The 27,263-nt window shown below is 45.0% G+C and overlaps 1 protein-coding gene across 1 annotated transcript in view; it reads right to left on the bottom strand.

Annotated features, from left to right (window-relative positions):
• HPSE2 (heparanase 2 (inactive)) overlaps nt 1–27,263 on the bottom strand; it is a 108,444-nt gene that overhangs the window by 78,901 nt on the left and 2,280 nt on the right. The window contains exon 3 of the mRNA XM_029958564.1: nt 16,354–16,515. Within this exon, the coding sequence (XP_029814424.1) occupies nt 16,354–16,515 (162 nt within the window). The remainder of the gene's footprint in view (nt 1–16,353; nt 16,516–27,263) is intronic.

Genomic DNA, 27,263 nt, shown 5'->3' with positions numbered 1-27,263 from the left:
GTGCAAAGGAAGGAGGCTGGCACATTCAACAGCCTTTGGGCTGCATGTAAATGAGACAGAAGTCTGTGTGTTTCAGAAAGAAAAGCTAAGTCCAAAAATGAATTTTAAAAGGGCGAGACCCTGATGAAAAGATGCCCTGCATTACAAGCAGACAGAGCTGGGCAGAGCTAAACTCAAAACATTCCGAGCCTGATTTGGTCTGCAAGGTTCCTATCGTCTTCTGTCACACGTTATTAAACATAGATCAGAAACAGGATCTGAGATTACAGAACAGACTGAACTCCGGACATCAGAAGACACCTGTCCTATAAATAGGAATCATTTACCAATTCAGAGCAACACACACATGTTTTGGCAACCTCTCAGCCTATAAAAGCAGAACCCCCAACTTCAGAATTATCCAAGTGCTATTATTTTAAATGCAAAACAATGATTTACATCATCATGACTTAACTCCTCATTTCCCAAATTCTCATCATGCATGTCTGAGCTGAATAGCACCCAAAAATTAACCCTTCCCAAAGGAAGACCATTACCAATTTGGAAAGTTGCCTTTTTTTTTTTTTTTTTTTTTAAGAGTAGAGCAGAAGCAACAACAAAAAGCAGAACTTTAGGTTTGGAGCTGCTGACTTGGTACTATTGATTTCTTCAGTAGCTTTTTGCCTGCATCCCCACACCCCAGTATTTCAACTTCAAAACTCCATAGTCGATTCAGTCACTTAGATCACAGACTTTGCATGGCAAAGTGCTCAGAAACACCAATTTGGGATTTTGCAGAGAGTTGCAATGCTGGGCTCCAATTTGTTGACACTTGGGTTTCTAGGAAAAATTAACAGAAACATGTGCAAGGGTCTGTGTAAGGGAACAACGTGAAGCGCCGCTTCCAAACAGGTGCAGCCGATTATCTGAGGCAACTCTGTGCAGGAAAAAAACCCGCTGTTTTCTTCACAGATTCTGAGAGCACTAAAAACTTCCAGATAATGGGAAGTCCCTGAAGCTTTTAGAAAGTGTTTTCTCATACTCCATACCTGGTATGACAGCTGCTTCTTTGCAGCTATGGGGAGTTGTGGTTTTCCATTTGTGAAAATTCAAGTGAAATCTATCATTTTTTGGAAAGGGCCTAAGTCCTGGTGTTCTCAAATATCTTTACAGGTTGAACATTTGGAAAGGATCCAAGACTCCAATCAGAGCCTGAATATGTGGAAATATTTAACTCTCTAAGAAACAGTATATAAAATAAGCTGTTTCTCTGCTTGATGACTATTTCAGGATTGACTAATTACTTGTCATGATGCCAAACACCATAGAGGTGGCTCAAGAGGATAATTTCTGAAACTTGAATTTGTAACATTCTATCAAAGGAAGACTATTTCTGTGTCTAAATCCTGTATCTGGGAATTTATATGCAGCAAGATCATAAATGAATTTTTGGACACCCAAGTTCAAAAGTCAAGTTATTCAATTAAATACCTCCTAAAAGTTCTTTGATACTACTGTATCAAACACAGGTTCCTCCTGGGAAAAAACTCACATTTCAGATGGTTGGTCTCTGGATCTTGTTTCAGGGAAGGATTTGGTGGCAGGGAGCAAAGACTGACCTGCTGTTCTGGTCAGCACATCAGCTTCTCCCTGGGGGTGCTTATGGCAGGGAGATGTAGCTAAACTTTTCTACATTCAGCCACCTCTGGCCAAAAACCCCTGACCTAAACTCAGTTTTTCTTCTCTTACCAATGGATGTCACATCAAGGCCAGGTAGGTTCTGGCATAGGAAGGGGCTAAATTCATCTGCTCTCTTAACCAGAAGAGAACCAGAACCCATAGTCCAAGCTCAGCTTTGCTTCCAGCTGAGTGAAAGGTCCCTTTGGCCAAGTTACTAGCAAAGGGTAACAGATTCAGTTTGGTTTCGAGAGCATTTAATTCCTGCCATCACCTATTCTCTAGGAGGCACCACACTCACGTTGCACATTTATACAGGTTGTAAGTATAGAGAGAGCCATTAATACAACATAGTTTTGCTTCCTGCTTGAGACAGGTTAGAGAATCTAACATAGAAATTACTACATAAAAAGGACAACTACTGTCTGAAAGTTTCAACAGGAGTCTGCCTTTCAGGATGACACTGGCTGCTAATCCACCTCATACCCAGGTAGAAACATTCCAACTTTTATTCTCAGTATTGGAAATCTGCACATTACTACCCCAAGATTGTTCTGCATTTAGTTCTAAATCATAGCTTCTCTTTGTGCCTTTCTTCACTAGTATTTCAGGATAACTCCTCTGAGCTTTTTCTTCCCCTTGTTGGTACTTGCACATTATGATTAAGTTATTTTTTAATTTTCCTTAAGTAGATGTATCTTACTTAAATCTTGTCTATAGCTCCATATTTCCAGGATTTGGTCACATTTACTGCTCTTTTCTGAATCTTTCCCAACCACATAGCATTTTTTGCTAAAATGGGCATGAGAATTGGACATGGTGTCCAACACTGCTTCCCAATACCATTTCCAATGTCAGAGCTTCCCATTGATCCTTAGAGGGCTCTGGGTGTGCCTATCCTCCCAGCTGCTGCTCTGCCCGTGTGGCTCATGCCCATCCAGCTGTTTGCAACATTCCCAATTCCTTTCTATTTGTCTGCTTCCACCTCAAATTTAATCTTTACTCTTTACTCCTGTAAAGTCCAAATTTATACATTAATATTAGTTCACCTAGAAAACTATTAGATGTCACTTCCAAGCTCAGAGCTGGAAGGGCTGAGGGCTAAAATCTGCCCAAGCCAAGCAGCAAATTTCAGAGCAGTGCCTTGACACACCATGCAAGATAACTAGAGGCTTTGGCACAGAGAGGACAAAGATATAGCAGCTGTTAGAGCAGCTATGTCTATTTAATATCTTGCCATTTAAAAATAACCTTCTACTCGTCACTAGCATTACAAGGGTGCTTCACTAGTTGGAGGTGGGTGTTGTAGGGGGGTCTGGGAGTTTTTACCAGTGCCCAGGGGGGCTGGAGCATAGCTCAGCAACAACTGGGTGATGAAGTGAGCAGAGGGAAGAAAAGGGGGATCAAGGTCTGATTAGCGCCACGGGAGGGAGAATGAGAAGGATCTTGGAAGAGGAAAAGCTGCAAAAGCCAAGCAGAAGGGCACAAAGCTGCGGTGAGGGCAGATAACCATCAGAACAGGCTGAACTCCAGCGTGGTGGGAGGGGACCAGCAGCACAGCGGCCAGTGTGTGGGAGAAGGAGAAAAGGAGCAGCATGAGCATGTTACGAGGCCATGGGGAAGACACAGCTGTCAACCACAGCCCTACAGAAAGGCATGAGTGGGCTCAGCAGGGGAGACACACATGGAGTTTGGTTTTGGCCATGCTGAGGAAAGCAGGCAGCCATCCACCTCGGAGGTTGTGCAGGATGTGCAAGGCTGGCTGGTAGAGGGAAGAAAGAGGTCTCCTCCAGGGCATTCCCCACCTCAGATGGGTGAACTGGATCCAAACCAACACTGCAATTACCCTGAGGAATGGAGAGTGGAGAGCAGAATCTCATGTTTGTGCAGCAAGGGGCAGGCTGAGGGCACAGAACCCAGCCAGGAAAGGAGGAGACTTGTGTGATGGGGCTTTGAGTAACCTGGGCTAGTGGAAGACATCCCTGCCTGTGGCAGGGGGATTGGAACTAGATGTTCTTTAAGGTCCCTTCCAACCCAAACCATCCTACCATTTTATGTGGAGCAGCATCTATCAATAGCAGCTCTAACACTTTGTTGCTATATGGTCATCCTTGCACGGCACAGAAAGCAGCTGTGGCTTGGGCCACCTGGCAAATCCTGCCACCATCTGCAAACACCAAAGTACATTTTTCTTTCTTCTGTATTCACCTGCTGAGTGGCTCAGAAACTGGCAGTGTGGCTGCCTGGCAGGCATAGTAACCAGCACCATGGGCAGCCTTCCAGAGATGCAACCTCCCTGCCTACCCAGCTCACCCCAAGCAGCATTCTCCCTTGTTTGCTCCCAAGCACTCTCCCCGCAGACTTGTTCCTTGCAACCTCTGACAGAGCATCTCACTCTATGACTCACCCCAGCAGCATGAACAAAGTGTCCCAAGCCTGCCTGTCTGCTTGGACCAGTCCAAGGCCCCATATTCCCCCCAGCTCTCTCCCCATGGCAGCCACAACACCGCCCCAGCACCCTGCCCTTGCACCACTGCCACCTCGGGGTACCCAGCACCAGCCCTCCCCACACAAGCACTCACAGGTACCAATGCCCTTGTCCAGCAAGGAGATGGAGACATAGGTTAAGTTCCATATGTGTGAGGAAAAGCAGACAGCTCTGCAAGGCACTAGAGATGAGCAGGTTGGGAGAGAGGCTGTTCATGCCAGTAGGCTCAGATAGGAAGCCCTGGTGGCATAACCACCTAAATTAGGTGCGTAAATTTAGGTGCACATCCACCTAAAGGTAAAACCTCCATAGGTACCCACTTTTGATGCTATGTGCATATGCCTCTATGGCTACAGTCTGCTACTGATCCAAGGACTGTCACTGTTCCCAGGATTCTATTCTATGTACTTGAAAATACACAATGGTTTAGACAGCTTTCCTGTGCAAGTATGTGTTAGGAAGCACCTAGGAACTGTTATACAACATCAAAAGATTTCCAGAAGGACCCTCTGCAGTTGGTATGACTGTTACTTTGTCAGACATCTAAGCAATTTCTTGGCCTGTGCCCCCCCACCCTCCCAAAAAACCTCCAAACAAATCCCAGATCTGAATCAGTTTCCTCCATTTAGAGGCTCCACTCAATTTTTTCTAGGATTCCCATTTTCTTTCCTTCTTTTTCTTTACAAATATATAAATAGTCACATCGTCATAGGAGACAAGTAGAGACTGACTCTTATGGGTAAAAAACAGATGTTTCCCAATCTTCCCTAACAAAGTAATATTTTATATATGGCTCTTCAATGGATTTATAGCCAATGAAGGGATGTTACTACATTAGCTCATGGAGGGGGTGGGTGATAAAAACTGGAAAGGAAGAGCCAGACAAGGAAAAAAGAAGCTATCCAGAGCGCTGCAATTGGAGAAGCATGACAAATGGGCAGCACAGTTTTAGAGGGCTTCGACAGCAAGGCAGATTGCCTGGCTGGGAGTGATTGTCCACAGCTGGAGCATCGCAGAGACCATCTGGTATTTCTTAAACATGCTTTCCCCAGGTGATCCAATTCTTGGAGTGCCCCAGCAAAAAGAAGAAAAAAAGGCCTGTGAGTCTCAGTCCCATTTCCAGAGTTCTCCTAATTAGTTAATAGAATTATATTTGAACTGGTTTCAGTTTCTCCTACAAAACCTTTGCTTTTGCCACCTTTTCATCAGAGAAAAAAAAAATTAAACTCATGCAGGTTTTAATTTCTTTAAGAAAGTCAATGATTGTGTCTCTTGGCACAGCAACCCAATATAAAATTTAATGAAGTAAAGAGAGATCCAAAATTTCTTTTGAACACCTTGTAACCTTGCTTTCCCCCCACCACTTTTAGTTGCACAAAGCATGCAAATCCACAGGCTCTCACATTACTCTCCCACCCCTGTGTATCCATCGCAAGTATGAGCCTCTGAAAAGCAGAGCATGGACTGCATGGGGGACTCCAAGAACCTCTTATTTCCAGGATTTTGACCCTTTTCTCAGCTTGGAAAAGAAGTTAGAGTTTAATTAACTGTGCATGCCACACAGTCCTGTCCCTGCAACAGAGGGCTGTCAGAGGAGCAGTACAACCACATTTGTTGCTGCCCTTGTGTTCCCTGTAAGACATCCCTTTCCTGAGCCAGGAGCATTGGGAACAACTAATGAAGAAAAGAGCAAGAGAAAGCGGTAAATAATAAATGAACGGACAGATGGAAAAAGGGTTAGAGCAAGCAACTGGAGAACAAGCCTTGGGAACCAAACCGCGTTCCCACCAGCAGGCAGTGCCCCCACAGAGCAGTGTGGGGCAGGAGCCAGGGTCCAGCCACAGAGATTATCCCTGCCACTCCCCGCCAAGCCAGGCTTACCATCCGCGCCTTTCCCCTCTCCTCTCTGTTTTCTCCATGAGTTAGCCCAGCCACAAAGCATGGATCTGTCAGACGTATCCTGCACACAACAGTCACACATTCCCAGTCCCCGGCTGCACGCTCCTCAGCAGCACGTAAATAACCACTCCTGTTATTTTTCACAGGGAGCAAACACATAGGGATGGTGGCTGGAGTGCTGAAGCAACACTCCTCCAACTGCAGCAAAATTTGTTGCTGTGTCACAGTTTGCTAGGATAGTTTTTAAAAATGCTGAAAACTCACCAGACACAGAGTTTCCTGCTCTGTCCACATTGGCAGCTACCTTCTTCAAGCCTGTGTTTGAGAAAAGCTACTGGGACTGTAATCCCAGTCAAAAATACATACCCAAGGTGCTTCAACACGTCCAGGCTGGAAAAAAGTATTAGGAAGAAAATACTGGACAAAATAATCCAAATGAATATTCAAAGGGGTTTTTGGTCAGGTTTTTTTACATTGTTTTGAGGTGGTTTAGGTGGCCAAAATCTGCATATTCCACCACCATGCTGGAAGGCGATTTTGGCAGGAAACCCATCCTTATGCAGTGGTATAGGCAGAGATAATAGAAGACAATATAAGCCTTGATTGTAATGCCAAAGAAATAGCAACCAGCTGCAAATTACAAAGTATAGAAAATTAAAAAAGTATTTAAAAAGCATGATGGGAAAATTCACGCCTTCATGAGTTAAGAGTGAGTGGTATTTAAATATAGAGGAAATAAGGGAAATGTGAAAAAAAGATACAGATGCATTATTTTGTGCACTTGGTAAAATTACAAATGTAACTACCAAAATATAAGTACATGTGCTCTGTATTGAGGAAAAAAAAAGATGATGAACTCATCATGAGACGATTATATACTTCACCATTTACTAATGACCAAGAGATGTATTAGATAACATCTGCTTTAGATAAACACTGTTAAATCACCCACCCTCGATAATTTGCACCTCCAAGTGTGCTGAGGAGATCTCTGACCTGCTGATGCTAATTTTTAATAAATCTTGGAATGCCAAGTAATTCTAGAAGGGTAGGTGAGACCTAACCCCATGTTGGCACTTCAGCAGGACTCACTGACCTACAGACCAACAGCCAGTCATGCTGACAGCAGAACTTCACAGAGTAATTAAAAGCCAATATGAGAATCTACCAATAATTCATTATATTCATATCTTAGCTAATTACCAGCCAACATATGTTGTACAGAATCAAGTCCTCTCTAACTGATGTTACAGCTTGATTTAAGAGCTTGCATTAATAGAAATAATTTGGCATAAGCAGACAGATAGAAGTGGCTGATGAGACAAAAACCTATCCATCGCCTGCTTCCCATCCCACAGGATGCAGTGTTTTTACCAATCATTTAGATAAATGCAAGATCCTTGGAGGCAGCTTGCAGATAGCACAAATGAAGGTTAGCAAATAAGGAACAAAACAGCCTTCATTTACCCTGTGATCCAATTTGTATGGCTAAATGGCCACCATCCAATGAAGCATGCTTTAATTCAGCCAAGCACAAGATAATACACGTACAGGAAAACAATATAGGGCTTGTATCTCTGGGATGGAAAAGTCTGTCCTGCATGGCCACAGGTCAGAGGAGGAGGCATGACAGGACTTTGGCAAACTGAAGCTTAAGGAGCCATGTCTATTCAGCTTAAGAAAGAGAAAAATCCACAAGATTTGACTGCTGTTTTACAGCAGTAAGGCATTAAATTAGTGTGGGAGGAGAAGGGGGTTTTGACCTGGTGGAAAGAGGCAAAGAAAGATCCAGGGGTTGAAAGTCAGAGTGCTGACAAAGAGGAAAAGTATCATCAGCACAGCAAAGGATGAGAAAAATCACACAAGGAGGTCTGGATGATCTTAGGGGCCCAGCATAAAAGCAGGGGGTGAAACTCAATAGTACAAAAGGCAGGTATAAAAACCACTGTGTAACGTAAGACTGGAAGGATCCCAGACACTGGCACACTGGGGGTCTGCTTTAGGCTACAAAATCAAGGAGATCAGAAGCACAGGCTTATTGGGAGCATCTGAAACACAGAACCTGCTGGTAATTAGGGACCTTTAACTGCCCACACATTTGCTGAGAAAGGAAGACATCAGAAACAGCCTTCAAGTTCCTGGAATGCACCAACAAAATAAATTGTGAAAGAAGAGAGAGGAACAAAACTAGGAATGAGGTTCCTTAAAGTTTGATTCTCATCAACAGAGAAAAACTGGGAAAAGCCATGCAGGTGGAAAGCACTGCAGGTGAGGAAGCCTGAAAAGAGTGATAGTACTTGTTTGGAAAAGAATGGGAAATACTGGCAGAGTAAAAGTAGTGCTTTGTAAGAACAGAGACTTTGGTAATCTGAGAGGGTTGGCAAGTAAGATTTTGTGCCAAGTGGAAAGGGAGTTCAGGAAAGACGGTGTTTTGTAAACACGCAGCAAGATAAGGGGACAGATGTAAATTATCTTAGCGTGGGGGTACGATAAGGGTAGATCACAGAGTTCTCCATGGCTCACAGCATGCAAAGGAGAAATGGCAACTCCATCAGGCTAATATGGATGAGCACAAAGGAACAGCACCAGGAGAGTGACAGAGCAAAAGAGCCAAGTGCTCCACAGAAACTGCTCACGGCAGGGATTGCCAGCGGTAACAAGAAGGCATTTGATAACTACATCGGTGGGAAGAGGCAGACCAAAGAGTTCAGCACCTCCTGAGCAACGAGAAAAGGTTAATAGATTGGTTTATGACACTGAACATGCCACAAGCCCTTCCAAAGCTGTTAGTGCGTGTAAGCCCTCCCCCCTTCCACCAAAAATCTGTTTTCTGTTAGGTTTATGTGTTTTCTTTATTCTCTACACAGCACCCAGCACTGGCTGGTTCTGGTAATGACCTTACATACTATAATGTACGTAAAACTGCTAATTTTAAGATGCAAAATTTATAAAATATCTTCTCTTGTGAGGCCATTTAAATTGCACAGTAAATTGAATTTAATAAATTCTGAACACGTCACAAGAAGCCATATGTCCCACAGTTACAAAAGCAATAACGTAATCAGATAATGAGAAAGCCAAAGTGTGGCTTAACAGACTAGCGGGTGTCACCTGAAAAAGAGATTCACCTTCATGACCTCTCTCACACACACACATGTTGTCAGCACAAAACGAGTTGTAAAACTACTAATTAGGGTAAGAGAAGGCAGGGGATCCCAAGGGTTTGGCTCACAGCTGTCTCAGGAAGCAAAGAGGTATAAATTGGGACAGAATTTCACAATAGTCAACAACTCACAGAGTTAAAACAGAAATGTTTAATGTTTTTGTTGGTTCAGACTTCATTTAAAAAAGGATAAAATTATAAGAGCACGAAGTTAATGTAATCAAAAGCAGTAGAGTAAAAGTATGTCTGGTAGCACCTGAGCAGAATGAAAATTACGGGAAGTTTGTTGTTTTCAAATAGGCTGAGGTCCATCAGCAACTATCTACGGGAATTTCTGGAAGACAAATGAGGTTTCAAAAGACCGGAAAAGGGCAAATATACTGGCTATATTTAACAGGTTGAAAAATCAAGGAAATTGCAGGCCAGCCAACATAACTTCAATTCCTGGAAAAATTTTGAAACAAATCATCAAACAATCCATCTGCAAGGAAGGGCTGGATGCAATAGCCCTGCCATGTGAAGGCAACCTGCCTTCTCTTTGATAGTGCAAAAGGGTCTCATATGTGAGATAGAGGCAACAGATGTTGTATACCTCTACTTTCTCTGGACTTTACCTCCACTTTTGTGTAACATTTTAATTAGAAAATTACAAAAATAGAGACTACATGAAATTCCATGTGGGGAATGCACAGCTGGTTGGGAAATAGTACACAAAATTGCAAGCATGAACAAGTAATATTGCAGCAAAAATTCCATGATTATACAGCCAGGAGTGTCACGCACAAGGTACATGAAATAACCCCACTGCTTTTCTCAGTCAAGAAAGGCCTCGGCTACAATACTGGTCTCATTTCAAGGCAATGTGCTTCAAAAGCATCCCAGATCCACTGGAGAGAGCCCAAGGGACCCCAACAAAACACAGAACCACAGAAAAATTGTAAAGAGGGCTGAAAGGGACCTCAAGAGGCAGCATCAACCACGTATGTGTCATTCAAATTGAAAATAAAATGGACATGAGAAAAGAGCAAATGAAAAGCAGTTGTTCAGTGCAGAGAGCAAAAGTCTTCAGGGAAACATGATAACAAGCCTCAAATATGTAAAAGAATTCTGCAAAGAGAAAAGGAGTGCTGTAAGCTCTTCTCCATGTCCATGGGGAGAGGACATGCCATCACAGGCTTAAACTGAAGGAAGAGATTTTAAAAGTACCAACTCCACAATGATGTATCTAATTATGCCCTAGAACCAACTGCTGAGGTAGGGCACATCACTGTCATCACAGAAGGTTTTAAAACAAGGATGAAGCCACATCATCTGAATCGGTCATCAGTGATGTCCCCACAACCTGGGCAATGCTGCTGCCTGGTTGCTGAGCCCTGAGAGCCTGCTGGCTTTACACAGACGTGTTCAGGAACACCATATATTTCAGCTGTGCACCAAACACCCTCAGAAGGCTGTGCAGTAAAAACAAACAGTCACTATTTCAGAGTGAGCTCATATAAACAACTGATAATGACACAAAAACACTTAGTTACAGGAGATTGTTTACCATGATTTATTTTTCCCAGCACCATTCCATTGATTCTGATCCCAAGGTCTCATAAGACACCTGCAAACCATCCTCGAAAGGTTGGCACCTCTGCTGGTCATTTACTGTGGGCTCAGTACAGGTACTGTTTTAATGACATTACAGTTTTCCTGTTACTGTTCTTCCAGGAAAGCCTCCAGTGTTTTGCAGCAGTTCTCTCTCCCTCTTTCCTATTGGAGCTGATGACATTATTGTCTTCCCCTTGCTGACATGACTTCCCCACCAGTATCTCAGTTGTGCTAATCAAGGTGACGAGCTCAGGGAAATGATTTTCAGTGTGTTTTTAGCTTTGAATGCTACTTTTTCTTCTTCAGCCCCAACCAAGATTTCAAGCCCCCCAGAGTTTGACTGATTTTCGAACTGTACCAGCTGGCCACACGAAAGATATTGCCTCTCCTCATACACCTTTCCCCAAGCAGAGACCAGGTACGGATTTGTCACAGAAAAGGCTAGAAGATGCCCTCTTGAGGTCCTTTTCAGATCTATTTTGTACAACGCTGTGAATAATGTGTGTAACTTATAGGGACTGTGATGGACAGAAGGGCAGAGAGCTTGATCCAAAAGACACTCTCAGGCCTGTTACACAGCCCCAGGGATCATTCTCCTTGAAGAAAAGCTGGAGAGCAAGTGCAGTGCAGACTACCCCTGTGCAGTAAAACAGCTATGATACATGTGACTGCTGTGCAGACCACAGGACATTTAGGTTGCTGATCCCAAACAAGCTGCCAAAAAGGCAAGGAAGCTGTACTTATCTCTGCAACAACCCTCTCAGGTACCACCTCACAAGGTGGCCCCCCACCCGCCATGGAGTTAGCTGTAGCTGGGGATAAAACCCATCTGGGGAAAACACCAGCAAAATTAACCAGAGTAGCCTTGCTGCCTGGCAGCACAGGCACCAAAAACACACCCAGCCCCACGCCCCGCTTCCTGCACAGACTTCCTGCAAGGGCAGCCTCTGAGCCATGGTCCTCTCCAGACCCACCACTCAACGGGACGAGTCCCAGGCGCTATGGACACGTTCTGCTCCAGGACCACCATCTCCCAGAGCCACAGCATTCAGCAGGAATCACAAAACCACCAGGGGAGGTTCACAAGTGCAGGAAACACACATTTCACAGGTGCTCGACCTGAGCCGTGTGATTCCCTGCCAAAGAACAAGTACACTTCTGGCTCTTGCTGTCTTTGGGGAGACGCAAAAAACATATTTCTGTGGGACAATGTCTCACTTGAAAGCTCTTCATGCAGACACACTGCCCTCATCTTTGCTCTGTGCCTCCCTCACATAAGTTTTCTGCAGTAGCCACACACACACTCTGCTTTGTTCCACTCATCCCACCATTACACATCCCACTGGTGAAAAGCTGGTGTGCACACTTGGTCACCATCGCCTCATGTCCCCATAGCACTTACCTTGGACAAAGAGGGCCTCTGCCTGGCGGCTAGTGTCTCCAAAAATAGACTTTTTTTGAAAGAAAAACCTCACACAGTTCTCACAACTGCTGTTACAGCAGAGTTTAAGCTATGTAATTATCTTAACAGGGTACTGTAAAACAGTGTAAAACTTCTGATTGGAGTGTTGGACACAGACAGTGAAATGCACTCTCTGGCAGCTCTCAGCTCTGTTTGTAGCAGTTGCCACCTGAGTTTAATCCCTTCAAGTCTCTTTCAGTGCAGTTGGAAGAGACACTCTGCTAATGCTCCACTGTGGGTCCACAGTGGAGCATTATGTGCCCTGTGGAGAGGGTCTGCCCTCTTAACAGCTGCTTTCAAAGGCTGTGTTGTGTGATATTACAGGATGGAGGGCTCCCACCACACATCCTGTGGTCTCCTCAGCTGAGCTCTCTTTTTCAGCGCAGACGTGGTGTGGTGGGACAGGCTGGAGAGCTGTCATCATTAGTCTCTTGATGCAGTGAAGTAATCTGAGTTGCAGCTTCAGGCAGAAGGTAGAGCAGAAAGATGTTTCTCCACAGTTCAGAATGAGAAGTGGGGCACTATTTTGTTTCCTCTGGATGGGAACTCTTAGAGGGAAATTTATAGTCTGTACTTGTTTCTTGGGAAGCTCAGTTACACTTAACACTTCATGTAAATACAGGAGGGGACACTTTTTCACATATGTCTATTGACCTGAACAATCCCCTCTCCCATGGGCTTAACAGGCTTTCCTTAATAATAGTGCAGAAACCTGTGGATATCCAGTCTCTTAAAGTACAAATGCAATACACTACCCCAGCCCAAACTGGTACCACAAATGGAGGAGTTCATAGTTAATCTATCAAAGCTTTGCCTGCTGCTGCCCCACTCCCCACAAGCTCAATCCCTGAAACCTGCATGCATGATGTGTCTCCACTGCCCCAGGCAGTTCCCCACACCTCACCTGCTGCCAGCCCAATGCTGTGCATTCACCCCTCAGTTCCAGGGCTCCAAAATGCTGAACATTTCTCCTGAGGGTTGCAAAGGAGGGGAGCCTGCTGTGATGATTGCAACTTCTATTCCATCTGATACGAAATGTAAAAGAATCACTGCTTGCTCCAGTGAGAGAAGTGTTTCTAGGGAAAGAGTCCTTCTCCTCCTCTATCCCACTGTGGGCTGAGCTCAGAAAGCCAGTTCCCAGAGGAGAGCAGGTAATGCTGTGCAGTCTCCCTCTGCTCTACCACAGACTCACCCTGGAGCACCAGAGATGCTGATCTGTGAAACGAGATACCTATCTCTGAGCACCAAGGGATAAACAGTAAAGATTAATAAACCTCAAAATATTTTACAGCATTTAAATAGCACTGTCGCAGATCAAAGGCAATCACTGATGTCAGTGAGGCAGCCTCAGTAAGCCTAGAAAGATCACATACAGAAAGCAGAGGCAAGATGCAAGAGAAAGCCTGCATACAGGAGCCGAGGAATGCTCACACACAACAAGAGAAACCGAAGTGGTCTAAGCCAGAGTCTAACATGTGTTCCTGGAGGAATGAGAGCCAGAAAGACTGCCTGGTTTCACTCAGTCTCAGTTGTGTCTTAGCACAAAAAAAACACATTTCATTTTAAGACACGCTCTTACCTCGGAGGTACCTGCTGCTGGGAGCAGCTTAAAATCCCAGCGCAGCGCAACACGACCCTGCCTGATTGCTGAAATAAGGAACACACTGGGAACTATGTGCAACTGGTGAATAGATTTGAAAAAGCCCCCAACTTACACTGATGCCACAGGGACTGCAGAATCCTACTCCCTGCACTTTAAGTGCTTTCATTCCTAAAGCCATGAGGACACTGCATGTAAGCTTGACAGCCATATCTCTTGCCCACACTTGTAGGCAGAGTGGGAGGCCTGATCTATAGTCTTTCAAGTTGTTCATATAACTATGTTATGTGGGAGGAGGAGGAGGTAGAGAATGGGACATTTTGTTCAAATCACTACAGTGGTAGTGGTAGTAACATGGGAATAAAAATGCCTCTCAAGCTCTCTGAGAGTACCTATCCCATCATAAAGTATCTTTATTCTCACATGAGTTTGGGCAAGATACTCAATTTACATTTCTTTGGTACAGTTAAAGTGCTGCAAGAACTAGCAGTAGTAGGACCCCTCTCACACAGTGGTGTGGGGTTCAATATTCCTCCAGTCTAAGTTGGACACTGAAGGTCAGAAGTGACTGCTAGACGGAGATCCCCAGGAGGAAATCCTCTTCTCAAGGATTCGCCAGATACTCCATCCCTGCAAACTCAGTTCTTCACTGTCCCTCCCTAAACTACGTCTGCATTCTTGCTCCAACACCTTTCCTCATGACCTGGGGACTCCCTATATAGCACTGTACAAACCCACTGTGCAGAACAAAAAGAAGTCCTCAAGCAAACTCTGGCTGATTGATTTTTGAAGGTAAGAAATGACCTTCTTACAGATGTACAACCCCCTCTGCCCACCCCAAACACCAGATCCATCACAGAGAAGGGAAATATTTACACAAGTTCGTAGAGTTCCAGTTAAATATTATGCTTAGCTGTCTAGAGTCTATGTTCTCAGACTATGTCTATGAAATAAAAGATTAAACTTCATAACAATTATGAAGTTGCTCTGCTCACATTCAAAGGGAGTTAAAGGACATTAAAATAGTTCTTTGGGTAATATTCTGGTGAAATTGTTCTCTCTCCTCTGGAGAGCTAGAGTTAAAACCTTCTGAACTATCCTGTAAACATACTTGGAAAGGCTAAGAGCTAAGCTGATAACCAGGTAGCACCTCTGCTCTGCAGGTTCTGTAAAAAATGTGAGCAATGCCAGAGAGCTTTTGAAGCAGTGAGGGAAGGAGGATAGGGGAGAGCAGCTTCACTTCTCTAGGGAAGTTTGTTTAGTGGAAAGTAAGCAAGTTGTCAGGGGAAAAGCTGACAATGTTGATTCCAGCAGTTGTACTGGGAATAAACAGCCAAGTGGATTACATTACAGAGAATGAGAAACGGCTCTGAGGATCCCATTTAAATGCTGGGCCTTCAGGAATGATGCAATTCAGCCACACTCCAATGCCTAGTGACCCCCTGGGCTGAGCCCTTTGACAGCGCTGAGATCACCATCCCACCTCTGTGGGGTCCCCAAGAGGTCCAGCCCAGCCGATGTCCCCAGGAGTGCCAGAGCTCACTGATACACTGGAGAAGACACAAACCCATCCTGGCTTCAAGGCAGGGGCTGGACATTGAATTAGGGGAGGCAGCAGAGAGGGGGGAGGTTGCGCAGGACCCGTTTGTCTCTCCCAGCCCAGCAGCACACAAGAGCCACCATCTCCTCCCCAGACAGAGCTCTGGGCCCTCCCTCTTATAAAAATCAGATGCCTGCCTGCCTTTTGCAGGAAAGAGACCTGTCAAGAGGAGAAGGGGATCTCATTTGATTTATTAGTCTCTTCCTCCTTCCCATCATCTGTGGCTCATCCAGCTGTAGTGATAAGGAGAACAGCTATGAAAGGACCCTGCTGGCTGCTGGGATCCCATCCTGCTGCCCACTCACTGCCTGAAGACATCAGTCCTTTACAAGCACCATTAAATGTGTATCCAAAATGTGGCAGTCTCCTCCATCCTTTGAGAGTCTGTTCTCTGGATAATACAAACAGTTGCCAGAAAAAGAGTATCCTCTCATCTCTGTCTAGGCCATTATCCCTTTATATTTGCTCTTTAATATTTACTGGGTTCACACAAAGTGCATGCTCTGGAAAGAAAAAAAAATCAGCTGCAGCTTAAAGGACTCCAAATTTAGTAATTGCTGCAGACCCATCAACGTGAACAGTTAGCAGGGAGATTTCTTCAGCACTTCAATGCTGTGGTATTCTGCTTAGGTCAGACTGTAGAAAATGTTCTGTTCGGGGGCACCAAATCTGGAGTGTCTGCATAGGTGCCAGCTGTGGAGGCCTTATGAGTCCACCTTCAGTTCCTGCAGGTCCTTTCCCTCCCAATACCCAGCAATCTTGGTAGGAAACAGAAGCAGCCAGAGAGATGCTGATTCATATAGAGGTGAAGAACCAGAGGGTTTTAACACACCTGTGAGTTATCAAGAACTAGGCCCAGCTTCTAGCTCCAGAGCTGGTCTTGCAGCCTTACCTGTTAGTGTGAGGTTGCTGTATGTGTTTGAAAACTGCTCCTTTAACAAAACCAAGTGCATCTGAGCTGCCTTTTCCCTCTGTAGCTCCAACATTATGTCAGGATGCTGGGCGATCTTACAGCCTTTCTGCTTATCCAGGGCAATGTCGCTGCGAACAATGTCTACAGCAAAAGGGAAAGAAAAAAGGGAGATGGCCAAACCTCAGCTTTCATTTTCATTTTCACCAGACACTTGGATCAGCACCAGCCAACACGTCAGTCACACAACCATCACTCAGCAAGAGCAACCCGAAAAAAGGGTCCAAACCTCTTGGATCCACCTATCGAATGACCATCCCCTGCTCAAGTCTCCTTTTACCTCAGAAAGCTCAAGTCATATGCTCATATAACCTACTGGCCCTTTCATCCTTCAGCTGCCTAGCTGTTCCTCTCTTACAGTGATGACCCCTCCCTTTCAGGAAAGTGCAGAAGTCTCACAACATTTATATTACAACCCTGTTACTGGTGTGTTTGACACTAAATAATGAGAAAAGACTAAATCTCATTCTGGTAATCCCTTGCTTCCATGTAACCTTGCCTGTCGAGGAGGTGATGAAGAAGGCTTGTTTATCTTTACTGCAGCTATCACAGGTCAGCATGTCTTCTAACTCTATGAACAAGTGTCTGTACCCTTCTAACTCCTGATATTCAGCTCAGGAGGAAGGAAGATTATTTAATAATTGTTTTCTTTTCATATGAGCATCCTGTAAGTCATATAAGAATATGATAAGTGATATAAGAATATGATATTCCCTCTCCTAGACCCACTCACCTGCTGGGGAAATGGAATGATGGAGTAGCAGGGCAGAACACGAATCAAGTAAGATGTAAACAGTCTAAGCAAGAGGGGAGTGGTGAAAATTAGTCCTTGCAAGGTCCCTTATGAGTTTAATAAACTCTGCAACATGTTCAGATCCACAGGCACCAGATGCTGTGTCTAGTTCTTAGAAAACCTTAGGCGGCCAGTTCTGATAAGGAAGGGTGGAAGTTGGAGTTCTTCCACCACACTGCATGAGGTCACCCTTTGCATCATGAGGTTGCTCTTTGCTTGGTTTGATTCCCATCTAGCCAAAAGTTTCTGAAGGAGTTTATGCCAGAAGAGAGTGATGTCTTGCTCCACATACACATTCCAGCTTGGTTCAATTCCCATCTAGCTAGAAGCTGCTGAGGGAGCTTGTTGTCAGAAGAGACTCACATCTTGCTCCACACAAACGCTCCAGCACCACTATTGTTATGCGCATCAAGGAACACCAAAGTTGCTTTCAATAGTCATACCCCTGTCTTTTGAAGTGTCCAATCTCAGGTTCAGCAAACTTAGGTTCAAAGCTCCGCTCTATCTTGGGCTGCCAGGGAACTGCCTCCAAACCTGAGGTGAAGGACTGGAAGCCACATTATATTCCTGTCTCTGAGCGTCCTCCTAGAGTCACTACACTTGTCTTGCCCAGGCTGTGTTCTCTTTCCTGCATAGTTTGGGATTAGCACAGCTTCTCTAAAGTCTGTCTAAAGCAGACAGCTCAGAACAGCAATGTCATTAAAGTACCCGTGGTCTGTAGTTAGGGACATGAGTTCTCTCTCCATCCACAGCTAGCATACTCAGGAGTGGATACAGGGCAGCATCCAGCTATCATGAAAATATAATCACAAAAAGTGTTTCTACATCCAGCACAGAAGCATCTGGGTGGGGAGATGAGATGGATCAAGAGGAAGGAATAATGTTCCTCTGCAGATAATGGGCACACACCCCTTGACCGTGTGCTTTAGTGCACAATCTCTTAGGTAGGCACTGTGTAAGATTTGGGTCTCTACCCAAATAAAATAAAATCCTGAACTGCTGTTGTGTGAAATATTTGGAGAACTGAAGATTGAGAAATACAACCTTACCTCTCTCCCACACCAGAAAGGCTATTACTACAGTACCAGTGTCACCTGGACCCAGCAATAGCCATTCACCTTCCTAGGTGATGGATTTCCTTTTCTGCAGAACTGAAGGCAACAGTTGTACACCCCCCCACCCCGAGACAAAATGGAGCAAAACACATCAAGGAGGCCCTGAAGGAGGAGAACATTGAGAGGCAGAGAGGTTTGAAACTAGATGGTCAATATGCTGTCTCCAATTCTCTTCAAACTGCTATAAGGGAGTTTTGTTTGCTAAAAGGAATGGAGGACTTCTAAAACCCAAACCAGGGCCAATGTGGACCTATGTGGAGGAACCATTGCCCCAGGACTAGGTTCAGGGGCCAGGACCCTGGGGAGTGCAGGAAGCCACATCAATGGGTCCTGCGTGACCTCCATCTTTGGGGACCACAGATGGCTCTGTGTGCACTGTCAGCAGGGCCTGGGGACAAAGGGCAGGCTCAGGAATGAAGAGCAGGAGCAGTGTTGTGATAACGCTGCTGTGATGAGGATTAGCATAAGGAAGTCGTCACATTTAGGGAAATCCCTGGGAGAGTCTGGCAGAAGGCATGCAGGGCAGAGAGGTGGGAGCACTCTCTGACAGTTATCTTCATGGGGTTCTCAGAGAGCTGTCACTGCAGACATTCAGGAAGCGGAGGTAAGACACACAAGGTCTTGTCTTCTCAGATTAAAGGAGCCAAGAAACTTGCCCAAGACCTAAAAATGGAGGTGAAACCCATAGTCATTGTAGCTCCAGCTTAAACAGTGGGCAGATGTCTTGGATATGCAGCTTGCCAAAGCACTCAGAACCTGGTCCCTCACAGCCCACCAGGCTGTAGTCAGTGCAGGGAAGGAGGCAAAGCCTCTGCGCCACTCTGCTGAACAAGAAGCACTAAGAGAAAACGGGTGGCAGATCACAGCTTCTGAAGGCTTAGGGGAAATGTCAGCAAGAGCAACCCGAGGGACACAGACAGCCAGGACCCCACAGTCCCCACATCTTAAAGGATGAAACAGAAAAGAGACAGATGCAAGGAGCCCAAGAAGGAGGAGGGTATCCCGGAGGCTCTGGGCAGGGCAGCCCCGAGTGAGCAGGACGGCACTCACTGCCTCCCTGAGACTCGATGGAAAATGAAGAAAAAAAAAAAAAGAGAGAGAGAAAAAAGTAATAAACTGCCCGGCAAAACACGGAACCGAGCAGCTCCTGCCAGGAGTGCGAAAGAAGAACTCCAGATGTGAGAGCCCCAGAGGATGCCAAATGTTTTCCGAAGTCGGCGGACCGGGAGCCGTGCCGCCGGCGGGGCCGGGCCGGGTCAGTACCCTGGCCAGCTCAGCCTGCCCACGGCGGGCCGACCCCGCGGCGGGGCGCTGGCGGGGCGGCGGGGCGCGGCGTCCCGCGGCGCGGTGCGGGCCCGGCGGCGCCGTGCGGTATGGAGGAGCACACCCGTGTGGCGGTCAGGTGAAGCTGCGGCTCCCGGGAGCCATTTCAGCGCACGGAGCGAGAGTCCCGGCGGCGGGGCGCGGGGGAGCGCCCGCCTTGGGACAGCCTTGGGACCTCCGCCCCGCCTGCCCCACCCCACCGGGAGCGGCTGATGTGCGGGGCTCCCACAGGAGTTCTCCGCTCGCCAGGCTGCGGAGCCGGAGGATGCTGCTTTGCGAAGGCTGGTCCGTGTCCGAGTGCCCGCACATACCGCTGTTCCCCCTCGGGATATCTCCAGCGCTTCCGCGCATGCAGCCGATGGAGGTCACCAAAACTACCAACGGGAATGTTGAAGAACAAGTTAGAAAACACCCTCAGGAGTGGCACAAGCACAGCGATGCCCTTTTCTGGGCACCCCAGGACTAGTTGAGTTCTACCGGTCCCCTTCTGCGAGTCACCTGCAGCAAGGGCTTGCACTAATCATTTCCCACCATACCAGTACCAGGACAGAGAGGTCCCAAGCTGTGACACCTCCAGGATGGCACACAGGACAGAACAGATCCCAGCCGAGGTTGGGGGTGTTTCCCTGATGCACAGAGTGAGATTCTGTAGCTAAGAATTTACACAGCATCAGCATGGCCTGTGTGCAAGTAACTGTCCCACGGCTCATGCCACCCTCTGCCCATAGGCAATTCTGTTCCAGGCATTATGGAGCAGACACAGACTATTGCAGCTGATCACCTGCAAGATGGGAGAAGAAGGGCACAGCCCCAGCTTTCTGTGGACAGGGTGGAGGGATTTGGTTATGGTCAAAGGGATGTGTGGTGGAAGGGTGAAGGGAAGAAATAACTAAGCTTTCTGTGGGTGTGTTAAAGTGAGCACTGCCTGGAGCCATCACCACTGCAGCAAAGCCACAGTCACCATTGCCATGGCATGAGAACAAGCTGAGTTTGCCCATCTTCCTAAAGGGATTGTTTCCTTCAGATTTCCAGTCTTGAAAAGGGAATTTAAAAGGAAAAACAAAACAAAACAAAACAAAACAAAACGATTTTATGCTAACAAAAACTGAATGCTTTTACTTAAAAAAAAAAATCGAATATTAGGAAATTATATTAGTTAAATAGATGTTTAATGAGTGACTAGGCAAAATTCTTATGAATTGCACACTGTGAAACTTGTAAAATACCTACTTTTAAAACCAACACATTTTGAAATTCTTTTAAAAAACAGTTTGTCTGCTGAAATTATTACAAAATGCCCAGTGCCTGTGAAATTGGAAAGTCAACTTATATTTAGAAGGACAAGAGATTTCTCAAGACAGAAACTGCATTCTCATCCTGTCTGTCTTCAATGGATAAATTTGTGACACATCAGTGTCTTTTTTTTTTAGCTGGAAAAAATTCCCTGACAATGAGTTCCACAAGTTATTTCCCACTATTAAAAAAAGAAAGAAATCATATTTGTTCTTTTTATGTGCAATAATTCCACTGGATGTTCCCTGTTTCTTCTGTCATGAAAACAAGTAAATAATCATTCCCAAATTGTCTTCTCTGCATGACACTGAGTTCACAGCATTTATCATAATCTTGTTCATTTTTTCTGAGCTGAAAAATCTCTTTGAATGAAACCTCTGACTTTGATTAGTTCCATCACCCTATTCAACACATATATATTCTTTACATTGATTTGTATGTCAGCACCTAGTTTACTTATAGCATAAGAATGCTCTCGGTGAATTTTTCCAATTCTTTTCTAATATTCCTAATATTAGATTCACTTGTTACTTCCCTAAATGTATTCAGAGACCAATCCATAATAAATTCAAAACATTTTCCCTGAATGGTGACTGCTAATTTAGAACATATAGTTGTATACCAAAAGTCATAAGTCTTTCCCCTGTGCATATAACTTCACATTAATTACTTTTAAGTCATACAAAGATGTAGCATAGAAAGAAGCGTGAAACTAACAAAAACATGTAATTTTTTTAGAGAATTAAGGATGCTTATTATAAACAATCAAATATATAACCATAGAAATCTTTTATCTCATGCATACACCAGCAAACAGCTAAGAAATCAGGAATTGATTGTTTGATTGCACATTTCCTGCAGTTATTAAAGCAACTTTCATTCATGGTTCTAGCAAAATAGTTTGAAAATTAAAAAGAAAAAAATGGAGATAAATAGGCAATCTTTGGAAATATCTCCTGCACAGGCAGTATCTCCCTTGCCTTGTGTAACATGATTTCTAGAGGGTTTTTTTTTTTTTTTAATTTCTGAAGAAATAACTGAGCACTGGGACTCCTTTCACAGGCAGAGCAGGTTGCAGCTCCTTCGCTGGAGCTGTGGTCCCTTTGAGCTAGAGAACAGGAGGCTCCCTCAGAGCTGAGGCCAAGACACAGAGCAGCCCCGAGTCTGGCAAATTCCAGAAGTCCAAAGGACATCAGAGGATCTACATGTCTTGGGAATTGAGTGCTTGTGATGTCTGAAATTCTATATCCCTCCCTAAGGGACTGTGTTTGAAATGCTCAGAGGGCAAAAAACCCAACTGTTTTTTCTTCAAGCTCTGAAAGGACAGATGTCTAAACTGTCAAGGGACACAAAGCAGACAAAAAAGGGGCTCTGGGTGACCAGAAACAGAAAATGATTCCTTGAATAAAGGAAAACTTGTTTGTTCATTTTTACCAGGACAATAGGATGGTTCTCCATTCAGAAACATCTGCTGTACAGTTTATGAGCTGGTAGAGCCAAAGGAACAGTCCCAGTCACTTGGCAATAACCCTCCCTCATTCTGGCTCAGGTATCCTCAAACCCCCTGATGACCCTTTTGATCCTGTTCACTAAATTTGCAGTAGAACAGTTGCCATTTTTTTAACCTGAATTAGTTTTCTGCTCTCTTAGCAGAGGATTAGAAATGTGCCAGAGCCAACACAAGGGAAGCAGCAGAAGGACACTGTGTAGAGAATATAGAAAGCATGGGGGCCAACCATTTTGATGGCAGAGAATCAAGAGGTGAGCTTCACCACCTTCAGGACATAGATTTGTAGGATTTATTCTGACTGAGACTGAGGCTGCTGCAGTCCCATCTTTCAGTGCAGGCTTTCCTTTCAATGCAGCACTGTCCTCTACACCCTCATGGTCATGTAGCATTCATCAGTTCAGCAGCTGAACAAGCTGAAGTGCAGTCACCTCTCCACCATCAGGTTTTGGCCAGCTGAGGTCTCTGAACTGAATCACCATATAAACTCATGCTCCAGGTATAGGAGAGGGCAGGAATATGCCAGAAGGAGCAGAAGAATGGGAGCAGGAGCCCTAGCTGAGGTCAGCTCCAGCCTCTGTGCAACCACACACAAACATATAAAGGAATCCCCAGGCCATTTAACAGTTTATTATCTTCCTTTCCAATCAATACCTAAGACCCTTGCACATATTCTAACAGCATGGCATCCTAGGAGATGCATGTGCAATACAGACTGAGCAAGGGTGAAAAGATGTTCCCATTGCTGCACAAATTTTGAGGTTTAGATGCAGTGTCAGTTACCTGAAGGTGCCTGAAGGAATGGATCCAACACTGAAAGGACACACAGAAAACCTATGCCAGTATTACACAGCATAATGTGAAAATTCTCATACTATATGGGAAAATCTCCTGACTAGTATGGAAGGCTTAAGAAAAATGTCTTTTTCAATTTTTTGGTTGTAATTGGCCATTTTTCCAGATGCCTGGTATCCTATCAAAGAAAAAAAAAAGGAGATAAAATAGAAGGAAGTAACTTAACAGCAATTAAAAGAGTATTTTTGAAATGTGTTGTCCATATGCACTTCAGCTCAGAAAATTTTCTGATGCACTACCTACAGCATGCAGATGTGCTCCCCTTCCCCTTTCCCTGTCGTGGCCCACACAAGGCCACACAAAACGTCCTTTGGTCTCTTCTCAGCCACACAATCCCACTGGCTACACAAAGCCTGAGGGCAGGAGGGAGAAGCCATGCACTTGGGCCAATGCATCTTGAAGAGTTCCAGCTACGAGTAACTTTTCTTTTTCCCTGGAGTTTTCCTTCACTGCACATATGCACAGCGGGAAGCTGTAAGCAATGTTTATGCCACCACAGGTTGTCCAAAGCTGGTCTGTGTGAGTTTGAGATGAGAGGCAGTTGAGGACCTCACTGCAGATGAGGATGCCCCACATTAGCCCACCAAACTCATGCTGTAGCACCGGCAGGGAGCTTCCAAAATGGGCTTTGGGTTCATGCACTGAGGCAGCATCTGCAGTGCCCCTTCCTGAAACAACACCAGGATTCCACACTACACACAGCACTTCAACACCAACCTCCAGGACAGCATGCAAGTCAAGTTTTAACAAACTCAGCTTCAGAAGAGGTTTTGTACTGGCAGCTGCCAGTGCCTTTGCTCCAAAGAGGAGCTGCTCAAGCCTGTTTTCCTGGAGACCAATGTTTCTTACTGTTCCATTCCTCAGACCCAACTGGTCCTCGGCACATGGGAGGCAGTTGAAAGGGCAGGCCAAACAGCTTGCTTGTTAGGCAATCCAACAGCAAAAGCAGCATGAGATCTTACATCTTGGTACCTGCCCTGGAATCAGATAGGTACCTATGGCAGGACAGAAACACATCTCCAGATAACAAAGCACAGCACTGAGAACAGCTGGTGAAGAAAAACAAACTCAGCAGGGCGCATTTAAAACAGAGAAAAGTCTCTCATGCTAAAAATGTTACACCTCTTGATCATCATGTGTTACAAAGTCTCCAGCACAGCCCCACCTCCTGGTACCACTGAGCTTGACGTACATTAAACAGGATTTCTGTTTTTAACAGACCTCAGGCTGGCCGATGCTGTATCCAAATAGAGTGGACTCCAGAAAAGACCATCCAAAGTAGGGGTTGGATGGGATGGCAGCTACCTGGTATACAATATAGATGGGGTATTAATGTAACAGGTTAGATGACTTTCTAATACTGAGCAAAGTTCAGAAGGTACATATAGCCATGCTACTATCAACAGGGACTGCACACCCTATGGCTCATCAAGACCATTTATCACAGGCAACCACTTTTACAAGTTGTTCTGACAGGTACGGGCAAATCTGCCACCAGGTGATGAAATTGCTGTGCCAGTTTTATGTTCAGTGCTGAAACAAGTTGCCACCTGCACCCTCTTCCTGGGCATCACAGGCAGCCACCATAGAGCATGCACTACTTTGTTACCTTTACTGACCAAACATGATTGGTCTAGGCTCAGGTGAGGCTACGCAGACTTCCAAAAGAAAGAGGTACACACCTGGTAATACACGATATTTCCAGATCTGTGCTTACAGGAAAAAAAAAATTACTCTGAAACCTAAAGGAAGCACCTTTTCTCAGGAAAATGAGGTACAGTTCAGATACAAAACAAAAGCAATTTCTATAACCCTCAGAGAGTACCCATGCTCTCCATGGAAGAAAGAAGTGGAAAAAGATGGGTTGGCGAACCCAAAGGCAGGCCTAGGTAAAAGCAATTTTCAGAAGGTGGAGGTATGCATGGTTGTAACTCTTTGAAAGGGAAACAAGTACAATTTTAACCAAAGGGGTGAAGAGTAAAGTGAATCTCTGTGGAGGTCTGATAGTCAGGAAGACAGAGCACCACAGAGACAGAAAATACCATCACAGGCAGCACTGAGGAGTAGCTGGTCTGAAGAGCAACAGGGTGTCAGAGAGGGATTTACAGGATGAAGATCCCTGCATAGAGATTCATTTGAACTCCAGCAAGCATGGTCACAGGATCCATGAAGGGTGATGCAAAGCAGTCCTGTTGCTGCTGCCCGTCTGAATGCCTGATGGCCACACTAGTGTGGCCTGTGAGCACACAGCAGGATGCAACTGCCTGTGGTGTGAACACCACTCACAGTTACTCATTCGCAACTGCAGTTCTCCGAGCAGTCTCGTGCATGTGCCCTTTACCTCTCAGTCCTACGGCCAATCAGTTGCTGCAGCTTAGAGGAAGATAAGATGTGCCCTTCTCTCCCCACTTGTGCACAGGCCATGTGGGAACACCTATGGAAGCTGCAAAGAAAGCCCAGGCACTGGGGTCACAGGCCTAGAGTCTGTGTGCACCCACGGGGAGAACAGATGAAAAGACAAACATTCAAAGCATAAAGCAAACAAACTATCACTTGTCATGTCACTAAAAATCACTAGGGTCATGCATAACACTTAGAAATTCACTTCTTTCTCTTTTAAATATTTTCTGACTTTTTTAACTAATGAAGCCCCCCAACTTCTTCCTCACTCCCATGCCGCCATAAGAAATTTCAGAAAGTCCACAGACATGGAAAATACCCCCAACCACCTCAGACAACTTGGGGAGAGGGAAGGGTACCTAGCAGGATGCTTGTTGGCTTCCCCCATGCCCAGGTGCTGCTTGCCATATTTTTTGAGGCTGTAAGTTCTTTGCAGCAAGAGCAAAGCATATGCCCTGATCCCAAGCAGGTCCTGGGTGAGCCACAGAGGAGGGAACAAAAACGAGACCAGTGCTCCAAATGGAGAAGATGGCTGCTCAGATGCAGTACAGCAGGGCAAAGAGCTGTGGTGGCATCAGGATTTCATTTTGGAGAACTGGATCTCTCTAGTGAAGCACTTACTGAAGCCCCAGCACAAAAGGATGTGAGCTACTAGCAACTCTAGCCCTAGAGTTTGCACACAGTTCTTAAGAACAAATACAAAAGCTTTGCTTCCAGGCAGGAAATCCCTTTTACCACACCTTTCTGATTTACATCGATGCTTGATACACACCACATGTGTCCCCTCCTTCCTTCACCCACATGCACAATGGTCCTGTTCCATATTTAAGTGATGAAAAGTTAAGACCTGTGGTTACAACTTCTATGAAAAGTTTCATTTTGAAGGCTGCTACATTTCAATTTTATTGCCATGAGGAAAACTGAAAAAAGGCAAAATATTTCAGTTCTTCCTTAACATGAAAGCTGTTGTGAAGACATTTAATAAGTGTCAGTTCTCTCCTGCAAGTTGTTGAAATCTTGAAGGTGGGAAAATTTATTCTTACAAATGTTTTGTGTGAGTCCTATCCACAATTTTATTCATGACACTTAATTTCTTCTGTTCAAGGTGGCTGTGGCAGGCTCCTGAAGTGCACCTCAGCAGGCAGAGCTTACAACAAACCCTTCAACCAAAAGAAAAACAAGGAATAACATCGAGATTTCTTCAGCTAGGAGACCAAGTGAAAGATGGAGCACAAAAACTCACCCACCTGCCTGCGTGTGGGAATAGAGAGACATTCATCTCAGATGTTATGTGGGGAAACAGCAGGAGCAAGAGCCATCAGAAAACTGGCAAATGCATCTGTTTTTTCCATTCAGCACTAGATCTCTGCAAAATTTCCTCTATTCTACAGACCTACCCAGTGGGATCTGTCTGGCATTAATTGGCCTTCAAAATTACTTATGGAAATATCTTCAGCTAATTTTTGTAAGTCGTTGAGTAAGAAAAACGTTTGGTATTCTTCGGTTTTGGTTTGTTGCTTTTTGGTTTTTGGTTTGTTTTGGTTTT

Source organism: Manacus vitellinus, unplaced genomic scaffold (genome assembly GCF_001715985.3).
Source record: "Manacus vitellinus isolate BGI_N305 unplaced genomic scaffold, ASM171598v3 scaffold_15_pilon, whole genome shotgun sequence".
NCBI lineage: Eukaryota > Metazoa > Chordata > Aves > Passeriformes > Pipridae > Manacus > Manacus vitellinus.
This window is presented reverse-complemented; position numbering and strand designations above follow the sequence as displayed.